Genomic DNA, 18795 nt, shown 5'->3' with positions numbered 1-18795 from the left:
ATGTGTAAAACATTTAGATAATATCTTCTTTTATGCTATTGATACTACATGTAAATTGAAATTAAATCGAAGGTTAAAAAGAGTTGGTAGTGCTTTACCAAAATTATAAATTTCATGATCCCATGGGTAGGGGTTTTTGTTTACAGGGTGGGGCTAAAATTATTAGTGATCCATATATGCCAACTTTCCCCGATTTAGGCGAGATTCTCCTAATTTTAAACATGATTCCCGCTTTCCCAAACAGGTAAGCATTACCCTAGAAATCCCAATTTTGTAAAAATAGTTCTCCGATTTACGACAACAAACCCCGATTTCGAACCCAAATTTAAAATACTGCGCCATTTCTTTGTCGCTAGCCAATCCGAAATTGGGACAGTAAGTAAACCATTGCTGTTAACCCGCATCATGTGGTATTGGAATGTGTGAATGGTGTAATTTGCCTGTGACGGGGTGTATATCGGACAGTGAGGAGCATTTTTTTTATATTAATTGATTGAGAAGATGGATTTCGAATTGGCATATTTCTTTACACAAACGTGAACGACAACGATGATAGTCACACCACCAAACATTTGGACATTCCCAATTTTCTGGATGGCTGACAGCCTCCAAGATATGAAATAGGTACGTCAAATTATATTTTTTCAGTTATATATATATATTCAAATCTATAGTGATTGTATTATAAAATTATATGGGGCCTAGTATTATAAAATTATAGGAGGCCTAGTATACACATATCAACTCTTTGCCGCAAGTTAGGTCCCTTTGCAGGGTTAGTCAAAGGTCAATTGGTGAAAAGCCAAGTTTTCTAATTACCCTACCAAATTTAAGAGGTTACCATCGTGAATTATATCTAATTATTAAGTTTTCATACAAATTAATGGGTTGCCCCATTACGGGGCATTATTGTAGCTGACTGCAATTGATAGAAAAATAACGAATTTCAAAGCTACAGATCAGAAAATTACGAAGGCCAACGTATGGAGAAACGATTTTTTTCACCGGGAGATGGCGGACAGGGGGCATAACTTACGCAAATTGTTGATAAATTTATTCAGATGACTGTGATACATGATTCGCATAAATCTGTTACTGTAGTCAATTAAAATTTGAATTTGGTATTAGCATGCAAGTAAATTAACAATTAAAGAAAATAGTATTTGATGATCTTTCTTTTTTTATTTCAGATGTCATGCATGCAGAGGTGGGGTTTTTTTTGGTGGGGGGGGGGGGGGGGGGGGGGGGTCACAAACTTTGTGGCAGAGCCGATCGAACTCTCTTTTTCTGGTTGCAGATTGTTCCACCAGACTTTGTAAGGCCATGTTTACAGACTGCAAGATCACCTATTTAGTTGTATCTATATGCATGTGCTTTTGTTTAGTCAATTCATGTTATAGTGTAAAACAAAAACAACTTTTATGTATTAATAGTATGTACTATGTAAATTATTGTTGGAGGGGGGATATACTAGTTTATCTTTAACTTTTTGCAGAATAGTTGATGATTTTAATAAAATTATTATGTATCTTTCAAAGTGGCTTTAATTTTTTTTTTTTAGTTTTGTTGAAGTTAATGGAGAATAAAACACACTTCTTGATGCTGTATTAATATAAAGCCACATCAAATCGATTCTCTGGTTCTCAGACAATTGTTTTTCAAAAATTGGGTAGGTACAGTGTAGGTAGGGGGTTTAGTTTTTCAGTTTATCTCCATGTCACAAATGGGTAGGGATTTTTTGTCCGTGGGGTTTTTTTTTTGTGTGTAGTGAAGAAAGTTAGTTTTACAAATGGTATTCAACACCTTATAGCTTCTTTTTGCTGTCAGCTGTTTTGTTTCGATCTACGAAAACGTCGTACTTCAACTCGGCCTTGCTTTCATCAATTTGTTCCTTCACGGTTTCAATTTCTTTAAATTCACCGCCCAGAAGTTTCTTGCAAAGCGTATCAACTGTCAAGGACGAGTCTTGTCAGTATAATTGTCCATGGAACAATCTGTTTTGAGTTAAAAATAATCTCAATGCTGGCAAGAACTGTTTCTGTCACCATATTGTTTACATCAACTAAGCAGCACATCTTATTCAGCAAGGCGCTTTACGATTTTGGCGCCAAAACACAAATTTTATTTTGACGGATCAAATACGGACGGCAGCGATTTTTTTTCCGGGCCGGCAATAAACTCGTGTCAGCGGCCGATTTGGGGGGGGGGTGGGAGGCGGTGTCTGAGAACCAGAGAATCGATTTAATGTGGCCTAATGATACATGTACAATGGTTGAATTGATATTTTTTTGAAAAGACAAATGTTTATTTTCACACCAAATAGTAGCTAATTTAGAGCTTTGAAAAAATGTCGCGTGCAAAATCCCCCATGGGGAATTTTTAAAAGTTGGCATGTATGGTGATCATTTGAAAGACTTCTTTAATTTTGCTGATATGGTATATAAAAACTAAATGCATGGAAAAGAAGGTACACTGTAACAAAATTGTGAATTTGGCAACTCCAAGGTTTTGATAGAGGGATGGGTCCAAGTTAGTCATATCATGTTAATGTTAACATATATTATGTAAATTAAGTCTTTCGTCAGTATAGGCACTGTCAGTGGCATTTAAGTTTTCAGAACACATCTTGTTTTATAAGTTGCTGAATATTAGAATTTAGTTTAGATATGCAGAACAGGAATATTGTTTTTTCTCTAAATTTCATAGCCCTTGGGGCTAGTGATTCTTTTACTTAATACTCAGGTAACTGATAAGGCTTGTGGGCCTCTTGTTATCGTTAACATTTTACAAGTGCTATAACTATTGCTTACACTTTGCACAGGGTGTGATTGTGGTTTGTTCAGACAGCGATGTGGAATTCTGGGCCGACGAGAGTGACACGGAATGGAATGAAGGGGTATGTGTATTCTGGAACAAATTACTTTATGCAGCAACAAATTCACTCCAGATTATTTTCATGTTATATGGGCAAAATTTATTATTATATGATTTGCTCACCTGAATTGAAAGCTTACCTGGGTCCCCACCATGGCCTTCCCCTAACCGCAATTCCTACAGTACCCGCAACGTTATTCTTGACATGATAAACGATAGAACACGATACACGCACGATAGGATAGGATACACGCACGATAGGATAGGATACACGCACGATACGATAGGATACACGGTAAACCTGATAAACGCAAAACCTGATAAACGATCTTCACGATAGACCTGATAAACGCAAAACACAATAAACGATCTTCACGATAAACGGAAAACCTGATAGAAATGTTGTAAATTTAGAAACAATTTAGACAGAACGAAAGTTTGATACGTACAAAATAATTTCAGTATGTTGATAATAATATTGAAGGATTTCAATACTTAATATATACCTAAAGCATATAATGAATTATCCACGGTTGTACGTTTATTTTTTTAAAATTCTATTTATGTTTTCTTTAACGTCATTACAGCTAAAATCCGGAAGCTAAACTATATACGGTATTGAATTCATTATTTGATATCTATATGAATTTTCTCAGCCAATGATTATAAAACGTATATTGTCACCTTGAATGTTTAATATATGAATCATAAATGGAGTGATTGATTTTTATCTTGCTTAACGTCACCATGACCGGTGAAGAGCTTTTAAATTTAGGCTTATGCTCGGCAATTACGGCCATTGAGCAGTGAGGGTTTTTTAGCATGCCACACCTACCGTGACACGGGGCGTCTGTTTTTAAGGTCATCTCCGAGGACCCGTGGTATTCACACTTGATACCGAGTGTTTAGCAATTAAACAGGGAATTAACAAAATGGAATATAATGTAGTGATATCATGCTTTAAAATAGCTTTCTTATTTTAATGTCTATTATCTTGGATATCAAATAAAACTAAGTAATATTTTGTGTGTAGCGAGGAGGGGGGTTATTTTGCATCAAGCTCTGAGTTCACCGCTCTTTCAACAACTACAATTATTTTCATAATGACCGCTTTAAATTCAATCCACTGCACTACACCATATGCTCATATGTTAGATATTTCTACACTATGAGTGATAATTGATAGTCATAAGTAATTGGAACATATTCATATGAATTGATATTTTGTTAACAAAAAATAAATAAACTATTAAAAACATATACGAAACCCGGCTTGATTTAAAGTCGCAATTTAGAAACGCTTTAAATTAAATGTCTGTGTTTAGCATGTAAAAAAATTCAAATAATCATCAATACCGGCATACATTTCCAGTATCTACATGTACGACTATTGGTATATGTGTACATGTACATGTACAAATAAAAAAAAAAAAAACGATGACAGCTGAATCGTGCCCAATTGAGCAGAACTTTAGGAGATGCAATATACCCTTGCACTCTTTTAAAACTTAATCTTCTAAATGTGTGAAATACAATGCCCCTGAGAATGTTTACTGTCAAAACACGGGTGATACACAAAATCAGATAGATAAGAACGCGCACAAGTTCAGTAGTTGATATATAAGTTGAATACAGGTGAACAAAATCGGAAGAAAAAGAACCATTATTAAAATATATGTAATAAACAATGTAATTTACTGATTTTTCCTTTCAGATCGGAACTTTCTATTTCTCTCTTAGTGTTAATTACAAATAATTGTTTCTAGACAAGGAACTGTTTATGAACTCCAGATGAAGGAGCATTCAGTTTTATTGTCCTTGGTTTGCTCGGCAAACCACTGCCTACTTTCCAGACAGAATGACATTGCGATAAATTTTCACCCTCTCTGGACAGACATATAGCTCTTTTTCTGCTTTAAAATCAACAGCTTTATGTTCTCCTTCAAATATACTGTCTTTCCTCGATTCCTAAAAATAGCTTCTTTAACAAAACGAATAAAGCTTTCGGAAAGTATCTTACTTTTTCATTAGATTTAATATACGATCCCGATAGTTTCCGAAGCTACACGATAAACTATTTTCACGATAAACGGAAAACCTGATACACGCATAATACGATACACGATAGACCTGATAAACGCAAAACACGATAGAAAACGGAAAACCTGATACACGATAGGATAGGATACACGCACGATACGATAGGATACACGCACGATACGATAGGATACACGCACGATAGAACACGATAGGAATGTCAAGAATAACGTTGCGGGTACTGTAGATCTGCCCCTGCTATTAGACTTCTATATTTCGATTGACGCTAGATAAAAGTAAAATGAATATTTAGGAGGAATATAAAAGGACCATCGTCTGAATGCTTTGTTAATATGTATTGAAAGCTCTTTACTATGAATTGTAAAATTTATTGCCCCTCATTCCGGGTCAAGTTTCTTGGGCAGGACCAAGATAACAGTAATAAACATATAGTAAAATGTATTGAATCTTAGAAAATCATTTCTTTCAAATATTCCAATATCAATGGGAGATAAGTTTCATAACGTACATAAAGTCCTTTACTTGAATTGTTGGAAAATTTTGCAACCCAACCCCCCCCCCCAATGGTCCTATGGATTTTGTGCATCCCCCACCTGAAGGTTTAAAATTTCTAAAAGAAAAAAAGTATTCTGTCTTCATGTTACAGTTGATTTTAGAAATTACCCCAAGATTAAGTTTTGTTTCTTAAATCCACTGTTAGTGTTACACTTATAAATAAAGAATTACTGGTAGATTCTGTTGCACTATTATTAGCTCACCTGAGCTGAAAGCGCAAGTGAGCTTCTCTAATCGCTTGTTGTCTGCCGTCTCTGTCCGTCTGTAACTTTTTACATTTTCGACTTCTCCAGAACCACTGGGCCAAAAGCATCCTTGGGTGAAGGGCTTTCAAGTTTGTTCAAATGAAGGGCCAATGTCCCTTTCAAAGGGGAGATAATCACAAAAATAGGGTGGGGTCATTTAAAAATCTTCCTTCTCAAGAATCACTGGGCCAATTTTGACCAAACTTGGCCAAAAGCATCCTTGGGTGAAGGGCTTTCAAGTTTGTTCAAATGAAGGGCCAATGTCCCTTTCAAAGGGGAGATAATCACAAAAATAGGGTGGGGTCATTTAAAAATCTTCCTTCTCAAGAATCACTGGGATATATAGGGAAAATCATTAAAAATCTTCTGATGAAAAATCACTTGGCCAGAAAAGTTTACATTCACATGAAAGCTTCCTGACCTAGTCCGATTCAATTTTGAAAAAAGCATGGCCCCCAGGAGTAGTTTGGGGTCACAATAGGGATCAAAGTTTTACATGCGAATATATAGGGAAAATCTTTAAATATGAGTCAAGGTGACTCAGGTGAGTGATGTGGCCCATGGGCCTCTTGTTTATTTTAAGCAACATCCCTTGTCAATTAGTACAGATACAATGAGGAATGAATTTTTACAGATTTTTCTGTGAATTTAGCTTGGAAAATATTTAACCCTTGGTGTTCTAATTATTAGGACCAGTGGACTTGCGGATGTGGAACAAAGAACACACCTGTTCAGCGTCATTGTATTTTCTGCTGGAAGATACGTCCAGGCTGGCTAGGGGAGAAAAGGGCACGCTCACCGTCCAGTGAAGAAATGGAGCGGTGCAAGAAGGTCAAGGAGGACTACGAAACAATTTCCCCTGAAAAAGTGAAAGCTGAGGAGTCTTTGAAATTGGACTCCATAGATTCAGGGATTTGTCTCTCAAGCCAAGACACTGCATTGTCGCAAACCACTGAGCTTAACCACCTAGGTACCAGGAGAACGATGCTGAATTACTGCAGCAAACAAGAGTCCGTGGAGAATAAAGGGCCCGAGGATCCGTGTGTTATTTGTTTGAAACGACCCAAAACAGGTAGCATCATTCACGGGTCGACTGGACATCAAGTTTGTTGCTATCCATGTGCCAAACGCCTGAAGAGGCGAAAACGAAAATGTCCCGTGTGCAGACGTCCGATAAAAAGCGTTATTCGAAATTTTGTTTTATGAAAACATTGTTGGTAAATCGCTGTTTCATTTTTTTTTTTTATTTTTTTTTTTTTTTTTTTGTAGCCGACTGAAATGCTTGGTTTTACGATGAGTGTATAATCATAAGTTAATAGAATTGAATTTTTAATGTTAATGAGCAAAAGATGACATCACATGTATGTTATACTGTGTTTAAGTTCAGATTTCTGTCTTCTGAGGAGGGAAGTGTGAGTAATGATGGATACTAAATGTATACAGTTTTAATATACTTGTACTGTAGAACCTCAGACGTCCGGACACTTCTGCTTCCGGGCGATGTTTTTGGGGAACAAATATTTTTAACATGGTCTCTTATCTGGAATTCCACATTCCTGATCCAGTCTTTTTATCCCACATATTGCATTTTTCCCCATTATGCTTTGGTTCATTTATCTGGATCGTAACTTTTAATGGTCCGTCTACTCAGGTCAGCTTTCCCATGCAGGTTGTTGATTGTAAAAGCAGTGTCCTTGCCCTTTGTTTTCTAACGATGTCCACCTATGACATGCTACCAGCTTTGAGATTAATTATAGGTTGTTCAAGTTATATATGCTGGAGATTCTCGCTTCCCTGACAAGTTTTGAATTGCAAGGTGAAATATCAGGAGAGTGAATATTCTCAGCAAATACAATGTATATACAGTTAGACTTGTACTGTAATATTTTGTTATACATATTGCTAGACCTGACTTCAGAGTATCTTAGCGATCGATCTCTAGATATGCATGTTACACACAGTATTTTACATACAATGTCAATATTTTTTGTAAGTATTTCATTTGCGTAAATCTTAAATTTGATGACGCCATAAAACCTCATTCAATCAATAACTCAATTCAAATTTACACACGCACTAATGTGATATCGCCTGGGATGATTAGGGTATAATGTAGTTCATGTCAGATTGAGCGTAGATGAGCATTTATATTAAAAAAATAGACTACTGACAGTTGAAGGCTGTAACTGAGTAGAATACCTTCATGCTTGTGTTAATCTTTCTTGGCACTACTCTTGTATTGTCGCTGGCCATTACAACTCCTCCCAGATATATACTACAGAGTGTAGGTTCAAAGTGCATGAACATGACGCAAGCCGGGTGAGAAAATGTCAGTGACGTGCGTATTGATCTCTTTGTTACATTTCCTTACAAGATTTTCTCAGATAATTGGGAAAACAATCTTGGGGTCAGCTACTCGCCATCTGCTCTATAAAACATGGAATATGTATGTAATCTGTACTTCAGTGTCCCGAGCACACGGCATTAGAAGTGGAAGTCGCAGGTCTTTCGGATTTGGTCTTGGACAACGTGTCGTGGTAGGCTTTGGCATTATAAAGAACCCTCAATGCTACAACTCAGAGCACCATGCACAGGTCAAAATTTGTGGATCCTCACCTGAAGATGGTGACGTCAATGGGAGTGAAAAATTCTCGAATGTGACATAAAACAGATTAAACAAATATTACTTTAGTGATTCAGAATTCATAATGTTATATCATCTTTATTTGTTGGATGTTTCTGAGCGTTTTTCCCAAAGAGGATGCAAGAAAATCTTCCTTTTTTTTTTTTTTTTTTTATACATGTACCTGTATTTAAAAAATAAATTTCATTGTTGAAAATGCTGTACTTGAGGGACACATCACACTGTCATACATCACACTGTCATACTTCCTAAAGGTGTTAGTGTTCCATGAAAAGTATGACTGTGTGAAGCATTGTAGTTTCAAAAATGAAATGAAATGTATTTTTATATATTTATATTCTACTTTCATTTCTGTTGGAATTCCTAGCTGTTACAAGACGTATATTTATCGCGATTCATAATCGTATTCAACTGCAATGCATTCATGAGGAAATGGCTATCATTACGATTTATAAAGATATCGGGCAAAAACATTATATGTTTGTGAGGCTTTTATTCTCATAGTTACATGAGTTTGATAACTTGTGATATTGTTTTATTTTGTATGTCTGGGGGGAAAAATGATCAAAAACTGTAGGATTTACAATATCCAGTGTTTATATATGCTGTTCTTTAAATGGGACGTATTAATATGGTACAGCAATGTCAATCTGTCTGTTCAGGGTTTTCTGTTTCTATTTTCATTTCACTATCACATGACAAGCAGAACCATGCAACTTTTTTGTGGGTCACTGTAGAAGATGTTCAATATTGAACCATTTTCACCTCTCTTGCAGGGGGTGTCACTTGAAATTTAAAGGGCCATGAACGCGATTTAAACTGAAAATCATTTAGATTGTGTACTAGAAAATATTGTGTTTGAAACAAAATAAGATGTGACAAACACTAAAAAAGGTTTAATTGTGTTTAGAATGAACTTGTAAATTGAAAAATCTGCTTTAAACTTTTACTAGTATATTTGATATATGAAAACAAGAACATGACACGATCAGCTTTGCATGTTTACATAACGAAAAATTGTGAACTCTGTATCTCTTAACTCCACAACTGACATTCAAATTCTTACTGACCATTAGAAATACCTTAGTTAGGCATTGTGAACATAAAAAATGGAAAAATTAAAATTAGAATATTTTCAGCTCATACTATGTCCATGCCCCTTTAGATTTTCAGTCTTAATTTAAAAGAAATATTGCATAGAGAGTACATCGTTTGTCCATCTAACTTTTCTTCGTTTTAAGCTGAGGCCTTTTTATGTTAGAGTGTTAGTATGGGTGTTCAAGATGTGCATATGGCTAGAATTTTGATTATCTTCAATTTTTGAAGAAATATAAACTGGGTACATCATTTGTCCATTTAACTGTGATGTTTTTCAAGCTAAGGCCTTTGAAGGTGCGTGTATTTCAAGGATTTTGATTCCCAACAATTTTCTGATTTTCTTTGGAAAAAATTGCAGGTTGTTGAACTTGGACAATAATAGGGAAATATTTTCCACACGGAGCTCTTGGTTTGTCTATCTACCTCCTGTCACAGTTTTTAAGCTGGGACCTTTTATTCTTGCATATTGCAAAAGAAAATATGATGATGGCTGATGGTACCTTTAGTTGTATAACTCGTGGTTTATGAAAAACACCATACGCTTAATTGTGATGGTTGTATTACAGTACTCTTGTTACTGTACTTATGTTTTTCTATTTCTTATTTACTATAATATTTAATTTATCTAATTGATTGTACATTATTGAGTATTTGTTCAGTTTTTGTTATGTCCAGTTATTATTTTCGCTAAATAAACATACAGTGTACATGTGTATCCCATGTAGAATGTACAATTTAATGGTTTTAACTGAAGGACTTGTTGTATGTGAATATATGACATGGAAAATGCTCGTATATGATTTAATGTCCACTTTCTGTTCGTATTTTACAGGGATTTATGGGATATATTGTAATGATGAAATTGTATTTAGAATTTATAAAATATCATTTTAAATATTTGGGGTGGGTTTTTTTTCTGCATATAGAGAATGTTTAAATTTTTAATAAGTGCATTTTTCTTTGTGAAATTGAATGATGAAATCTGTATATATCTTCCAGTGCAATTTTTGTTGTTGAGGGGCAGCTAGCAGCGAGATTGTGAAGATTTGATTATTATGATGGATATGGTTGCAGTTTTTTTATGCTTTTAGTTGTATATCTAAACTGCACAATCTTTGTTACTTTAAAATTTTGTCATCGAAAATAAAAAATTTGTAAGTATATTTTCAATTTGCTTAATTTTTACACTCACAAAATGTAGTGCATTAGTTTAAAGAGAACTTTATGTGGGCCACAGTTGGGCATTCACAAAATGAATTGCATGGAGTACATAGATGTGAAAGTTGTCAGAAATATTTCTGGAGAGAGAAAAAAGTTATTCAAAATGCAGCAGTTGATGTCATGAAACCGATGATTTCTAAGGTACATATACATGCCAGTCACTAACACTGTTTGGGTCATACAACCAGTCCAAGCATCTACAAATGTTGCATATCATGATCTGAGCATTAGAATGGTGATGACAGAGGATAATTAATTATACCCCAAGCGACAAAGTTGGGGAGGGTATATTGTTTTTGACCTGTCTGTCAGTCCCTTTCTTGTCAGGGCAACTCCTCTGAGACCGCTCATCAGAATTTTGTGAAACTTTGTAGTTATTAATAACACTGTAGATGTGCATATTCCCAGAAAATTCTGATTCAATAATTTTTCTTAGAGTTATGCCCCTATTGAACTTAGAATTTGAGCCGTCTGTCCTGTTCTTGCAGTAATGCATAGCATTACATTGTACCACTCATTCTGCGAGGCATTGTCAAGCAATGTTGGAGTGTGGGGTATGTGAGCTTGCTCACCTCTGCTTGCTTTCATTTATTCAGTATATCTTCAAAATTAAGAAGTCTTTCAAACAATAGACATTGAATCACTGTGGCCACCAAAACCCGTACCTCTGGGATATCGTGAAAGGGCTACCTGCTCCTTCTATATGTACATCTATTTTCAGTTCAGTATCGATAGCATAAAAAAAGATGTGACTTAATTGTTTTACACACAAACACTACATGCCACATTTGGCCCTGACCTGGAGTTAGAACCTCTATCCCAGGGATCCTGAAAGTTACAATTTTGGTAGAGGCCTTCTTACTCTACATCACTATGGCTGCGCATTTAGTTTTTCTTACAGATGTGCGGTTGTAGAGAAGAAAATTAATCCATTTTTGGCAGTTTTTGCACCACTTAAGGCCCCAGGGGTGCTGGAGTCCTGAAATATACCATTTATGTCCCCTTGTCCCAAAGATGCTTCTGATCAAAAGAATGGGAATGAGTTATCAAGAAGTTAAAAGTGTTGAATTGTTAATGCACATTGGACGCTGACCAATTGCAAAATCAAATTCAAGTTTACTCTGGTGACTTGTGTTAATTTTTTGGGATTTAATTACTGGAATTTACGTTGGGTAAAAATCTCCATAGGTCCGAGACATTTACGCTTATATGACTTTTAAGTCATTGGTGCTAACAAAAATTTATTAAAAGCTAGGGGTCCGTTTTACCGAAGAACTTGCGACCAATCTTACATACTGAAATTTTCCCGTTTATTGCAAGATCATTAACTCCCAACGTAAAATAATGAAAAAATTAAGTCTCAGGAATGGTTTGATTCATTTGAAATAACTTTGTTGTAAGTTGTTCATTGTAAAACAGGTCCCTGGTATTCACACCTCCTGACAGTTATGTGTTTTCCCACATTTCCTGGCAAACATAAATGCTTGCTCCACACTTTTTGACAATCGCTGAAGATCATCCCTTGTCATGATAAATTCCAATGCTCACTCCACACTTCCTCTGCCGATGCTCTAGGTAAAGTACTCGATGACAAATTCTTGTTTGAATGTGTAAGATTTTATTGGAACATTACAGCCTTTCAGGGCTGGTTCATTAATCATCTATGTTAAATACCACATAGTACCTGATAAACATTAATTCAAAGCTTGCTCTACGGTTAAAGCTTGCTCCACAGTTCTTGATAAACATTAATGCTAGCTCCACAGTTCTTGATAAACATTAATGCTAGCTCCACAGTTCTTGATGAACATTAATGCTAGCTCCACAGTGAATGATAAACATTGCTAGCTCCACAGTTCTTGATAAACATTAATGCTTGCTCCAGTTCTTGATAAACATGTACAGTATATCATATTATAAATATGTATACATTTGTAAATATATTAGAACTATATCAAATGTGACTTATGTATAAAGCAACAGTCTTCAAAACAACACAGGAATATGTATATACACAACAAAAAACAACTGAAAAAAAAGCTAAATCACTTTGTACAACCAAAGTCGAGTACTACAACTTTCATCACTTTAATGTATGGATATTTTCAATGCGTACTTGTACGGAACAAGAGAGGAAACATATATACCTGTATTGCCGTAACTTTCAGATCTACATCACCTGTTGATAGGTATACAACATGCACGTAAAAAATGTACATAAACGAATAATACCAAAATCACACACAAAAATCTAAATAATCTAAATATTAGCACCATCCAGTTAATACACAAGACATGAACTCGTATAGTTTCATCCCTTTTGTTCTTTGAACAAGCCTCTGTGAAAGTCTTGAGTTATGAATTACGGCATTCACTACAAGTAGCTATTTTGTTCAAGTTTCACATGTAGAAAAAAACATTAAAGATTGCCTATAGAAAATATTCCATGCATTCTCATGCTGAAGTAAAAATTTGTGTCCACACAGCTACGAAAAAATAGAATATGCAAGACCAGACTAGAATTGGGCTGTCCTGTTCTCTTGTCTCTTACCTGCAGTCTAATTAAGACAAAAATCCAGCTACATCATTGTTGTTCCTGTGCAATGACCAAAAGCTTTTAATTAAGATGTAGCAATGCAATTGCATGAGTAAGCACTATGCCCTAAAAACAACCTAATAAGACTACTTATATTTTCTAAAACTTGTGTAAAACGTTTGAAGGAAAATTTGTAAGAAAAGCGTCATTTGATGATATCATAAATTCTGCATAACATAATTAACACACAAAATATTCTGGCTTTGCCAGATTTTTACACCACAAATACAACACAATGGAATCCATATAAAAATGCCTATACAAATTATCCAATTAAAGGAAATAAATAAAATATTGGTCAAAATTTGATATAAAAATATGTTTATATCACAAGCTCCCAACACCTGTGTACATTTTTACAACACTCGGTACATCGTCCTTGTACAACACTGGATCGACCCGGAATTCCACCCCCTTAAGAGGCATCGATTGGTACGCCCTGACAAAATTATTCACACACTCGGATCTTTCCACCATGTGTAAAACATCAGAGGATAGCGTTTCACTGGTGGTGCACTCTGGACATTTGAATTTTTTACGAGGGGCCACTTTGATAGGGCCCTTTCCAGTGATGTTTGAGATGAGAAAGTTCATGGCTATGTCTTCACAGTTCATGTTGTCATCCACCCATTGCTTGATATGACCAGGCATGTTGTAAGTGTACAGGTAACTGTAATACTGTAAACAAAATTCACATAGTAATACTGTAAACAGGATTCACAGAGTAATACTGCAAACAGGATTCACATAGTAATACTGTAAACAGGATTCACATTGTAATACTGTAAACAGGATTCACATAGTAAAACTGTAAACAGGATTCACATAGTGTACTGTAAACAGGATTCACATCGTAAAACTGTAAACAGGATTCACATGTAATAGTAATACTGTAAACAGGATTCACATAGTAATACTGTAAACAGGATTCACATGTAATAGTAATACTGTAAATAGATGTTGTAAATGTACCAGTAACTGTAATACTGTAAACAAAATATTACATAGTAATACTGTTAACACGATTCACATATAAGTAATAGTAACAAGAGGTACCGTGAGCAATGCTCACTAAGAATACCCCCCGCTTACCCCAATCTCCCAAAGGGTGTTGGTAATAGGTAAAACTTCAGTATTATGATCCAATAGGTATCTAGGAACACAGCATCTCCATGCGATAAAAAAAGCCGTTAAAGAACCATATTGCTACTTTGATGTCCAGTGCACGTGACCTTTGACCTTTTGACCCCAAAATCGATAGGGAACATCTTCATCCCATGGGTAGTCCATATGTATATGGTGACTGTAGGTGGAAAGGATAACGCTTTAAAGCCCGGAAACCATATTGCTACTTCGATGTTCAGTGCACTTGACCTTTGACCTTTTGACCCCAAAATCGATAGGGAACATCTTCATCCCATGGGTAGTCCATATGCAAGATATGGTGACGTTAGGTGGAAAGGATAACGCTTTAGAGCCCGGAAACCATATTGCTACTTCGATGTCCAGTGCGCTTGACCTTTGGACCCCAAAATCGATAGGGAACATCTTCATCCCATGGGTAGTCCATATATATGATATGGTGACGGTAGGTGGAAAGGATAATGCTTTAGAGCCCAGAAACCATTGCATCTACAGACGGACGGACAGACAGACGGACGGACGGACAGACAGACGGACAACCCGATTCCAGTATACCCCCCCACAACTTGTTGCGGGGGGTATAATAATGTAAATAGGATTCACATGTAATAGAAATACTGTAAAAATGTTGTAAATGCACCAGTAACTGTAATATAAAACAAGAGGCCCAGGGGCCTTATAGGTCACCTGAGTATCATGTAACAACCTTCCAATGTTTGAATGAGGTTTGTGTTTAAATATAAGAATTTTACTTTTGGATGGAAGAAACATTGAATAGCTATGTGGTCAGCCCCGCCTTTGCACCAGAACCCCTGACCCAGGGGCCATAAATTTCAGTTTCGAAAGAAGCATCCTTGATCATCATTATCATACTATTAGTTTGTCTACTTAATACCCAGCAGCAGAGGAGAAGATTTTCAAAGAAATAAAATGCATTTTCACTATATGATCAATAGGCCCCACCCTAATACCAGAACCCCTGACCCAGGGGCCATGAATTTCACAATTTTGAAAGAGGCATCCTTCCTCATCATAACCATGCTATTGGTTTGTCTACTTAATACCCAAGGACAGAGAAGAAGATTTTCAAAGAAATAATGCATTTTCACTATATGACTTATAGAGCCCCACCCTAGCACCAGAACCCCTGATCCAGGGGTCATGAATTTCACAATTTTTAACAAGAGGTACTGTGAGCAATGCTCACTAAGAATGCCCCCCGCTTACCCCAATCTCCCAAAGGGTGTTGGTAATAGGTATAAACTACCTCTAGTCCATATATATGATATGGTGACTGTAGGTGGAAAGGATATCGCTTTAGAGCCCGGAAACCATATTGCTACTTCAATGTCCAGTGCACTTGACCTTTGGACCCCTAAATCGATAGGGAACATCTTCATCCCATGGGTAGTCCATATATATGATATGGTGACGGTAGGTGGAAAGGATAATGCTTTAGAGCCCGGAAACCATTGCATCTACAGACGGACGGACAACCCGATTCCAGTATACCCCCCCCCCCCCCCCCCCCCCCACAACTTGTTGCGGGGGGTATAAAGAGGCATCCTTGCTCATCATTATCATGCTATTAGATTGTCTACTTAATACCCAGAGACCGAGAAGATTTTCAAAGAATTTCTACATTTTCACTATATGACCAATAGAGCCCCACCCTAACACAAGAACCCCTGTCCCAGGGGCCATGAATTTCACAATTTTGGTAGTGGGCTCAACGCTCATTATAATTATGCCCACAGTTTGGCTTTTTGATGTCCAGAAGTAAAGAAGATTTTTTTAAAATTACACTCATTTTGATGGTTTTTGCCCCACCCCTCAGGCCCCAGGGGGGCAGGGACCACGAATTTCACAATTTTTGTTCCCCTCCACCCACAGATGCTATATACCAAAATTGGTTGAAATTGGTTCAGGGGTTTCAGAGAAGAAGCTGAAAATGTTCAAATGTTAACGCACGACGAACGACAACGGACAAAAACAGATAGCAATAGGTCACCTGAATGAATTCAGGTGACCTAAAGATAGACTCGAAACTTTCAGAATTGAAGCCATTGCATATTATCGAAAACTTGAAGAAATAAAACAGATCACCAACACATCATGAGAATGCAGTGTGAATTTTATTTGGTTGACCGGTTTTGACCTTAGGGTGGTCGTCATCAGAACATATTACAAACATGTGATAGTACTGACAGCACATCTTAAAAATAAACATAACTGTTTCAAAATTTAAATTCGAATTACTGAGTGCATTAAGAACAAGTTTCACTAACAGTCTATTTGGTCCTACATGTAATTCTGACCAGAAATTTTAAAACTCCATGCATAAATATTTGTATAAATTTGATAAGTAAATGGGACAAACAAACAAATTATAATTCTGGTAAAGAGTCGTGGATTTCCCTTGTACAAAATAAAATACATGCATTTCCCACCAATTTCCTTCTGATAGCTAAAGATTATTATAAGCTGTTTGTGATTTAGAAAGCATATGTTCATAAGTGTGGTTCATGAAGAGCTCTGACTAAAAATTGCTTACACTTATTATTCTATGCAAGGCTTATATGTATGATATTAATGATAACAAGAGGTACTGTGAGCAATGCTCACTAAGAATACCCCCCGCTTACCCCAATCTCCCAAAGGGTGTTGTTAATAGGTATAAATTACCTCTTTCCTGAGTGTCAAAATATGGTATGCCTTTGTAGAAGAAAATGGAAGATATAGTCCGAACACAAATCCATGGCATAAACCTATAATTTTGACCTTGAGGTCAAGGTCATAAAGAGGTCATGAATGTACATGACACATAGTCTCATGGTGATACACCCATGTCTTATGGTATGACTATGTCAAAACCCTATAATCAATTTTGACCTTGAGGTCAAAGTTGAAGGTCATATAGGTCATGAAGGTACTCGACACATCGTCTCATGGTGATACACTCATGTGTCAAATATGGTATGCCTATGTCAAAGAACAAAGAAGTCATGGTCCTGACACGAATCCATTGTAAAAACCTTTAATTTTGACCTTGAGGTCAAGGTCATATGGAGTTCATGAAGGTACATGACACATCGTCTCATGGTGATACACTGGTGTGTCAAATATGGTATGCCTATGTCAAAGAACAAAGAAGTTATGGCCCGGACACGAATCTGCACAGACAGACAGACGGACGGACAGACAGACAGAGTGATTCCTATATACCCCTCAGAACTTCGTTCGGGGGTATAATAATAATCAACTAGTGGTGATGCACAAACCTTGTGATGAAAAGCAGCTCCTGTCAGCACCATAGAAATGTTGTTCTTCCACTCCGATTCATATTTGTACTTGTTCGACTCGTTTCCGTAGAGATGAACTCGAGATGGAAAACCCACCAACCTATCTGGAAACTCACGCCACACCTACAACAGACAATATCAGATTTCATCAATAATCATAAACTTTACACCCAAACTACAACAGAAAACATCAGATTCATGATTATTCATACCCTTTACTATTTTTCAAGAAAATTTTCCAACAAATGCAAATGACAAAAAAATTGTTGTTTCTCCAAAAAGGAAAAAAATATATATCAACTAGAGGCTGCTGAACATCATACTCTGAAAACTGCTTGATGAACACAAAATATTGATGAAATTCCAGTGTCTTTATAATATTTCCATATATGAAGATATTAATAATCTCACAGTAAATCTATCTGTGTTGCCTGATGATCTCACAGTAAATATATCTCTGTTACCTGATGATTTCACAGTAAATTTATCTGTTACCTGATGATCTCACAGTAAATCTATCTGTGTTACCTGATGATCTCACAGTAAATCTATCTGTGTTACCTGATGATCTCACAGTAAATCTATCTGTTACCTGAGGATCTCACAGTAAATCTATCTTTGCTATCTGATGATCTCACAGTAAATCTATCTGTTACCTGATGATCTCACAGTATATCTATCTCTGTTACCTAATGATCTCACAGTAAATATATCTCTGTTACCTGATGATCTCACAGTAAATCTATCTCTGTTATCTGATGATCTCACAGTAAATTTATCTGTTATCTGATGATCTCACAGTAAATCTATCTGTTACCTGATGACCTCACAGTAAATCTATCTCTGTTATCTGATGATCTCACAGTAAATCTATCTGTTACCTGATGATCTCACAGTAAATCTATCTGTTACCTGATGATCTCACAGTAAATCTATCTTTCTTACCTGATGATCTCACAGTAAATATATCTCTGTTACCTGATGATCTCACAGTAAATCTATCTCTGTTATCTGATGATCTCACAGTAAATTTATCTGTTATCTGATGATCTCACAGTA

General features: G+C 36.1%; 2 protein-coding genes across 5 annotated transcripts in view; one reads left to right on the top strand and one right to left on the bottom strand.

Annotated features, from left to right (window-relative positions):
- Positions 1-10637, top strand: part of LOC125674601 (E3 ubiquitin-protein ligase Mdm2-like) — a 34634-nt gene extending 23997 nt beyond the window's left edge. For all 4 annotated transcript variants that reach the window (XM_056160509.1, XM_056160510.1, XM_056160511.1 and 1 more), the window contains 2 exons: positions 2822-2896; positions 6423-10637. In XM_056160509.1, coding sequence (XP_056016484.1) covers positions 2822-2896; positions 6423-6938 — 591 coding nt within the window. In that variant the 3' untranslated portion in view covers positions 6939-10637. The remainder of the gene's footprint in view (positions 1-2821; positions 2897-6422) is intronic.
- A 1659-nt stretch (positions 10638-12296) lies between these two features.
- The window catches only part of LOC125674228 (exostosin-2-like), a 22120-nt gene continuing 15621 nt past the window's right edge, over positions 12297-18795 (bottom strand). Inside the window, exons 9-10 of the mRNA XM_048911332.2 lie at positions 17716-17859; positions 12297-13969 (exon numbers count right to left, since the gene is read on the bottom strand). Coding sequence (XP_048767289.2) covers positions 13619-13969; positions 17716-17859 — 495 coding nt within the window. The 3' untranslated portion in view covers positions 12297-13618. The remainder of the gene's footprint in view (positions 13970-17715; positions 17860-18795) is intronic.

This window comes from Ostrea edulis, chromosome 3, assembly GCF_947568905.1.
Source record: "Ostrea edulis chromosome 3, xbOstEdul1.1, whole genome shotgun sequence".
NCBI lineage: Eukaryota > Metazoa > Mollusca > Bivalvia > Ostreida > Ostreidae > Ostrea > Ostrea edulis.
Note: the sequence above shows the minus strand (reverse complement) of the source record. Positions and strands in the feature narration are given on the sequence as shown.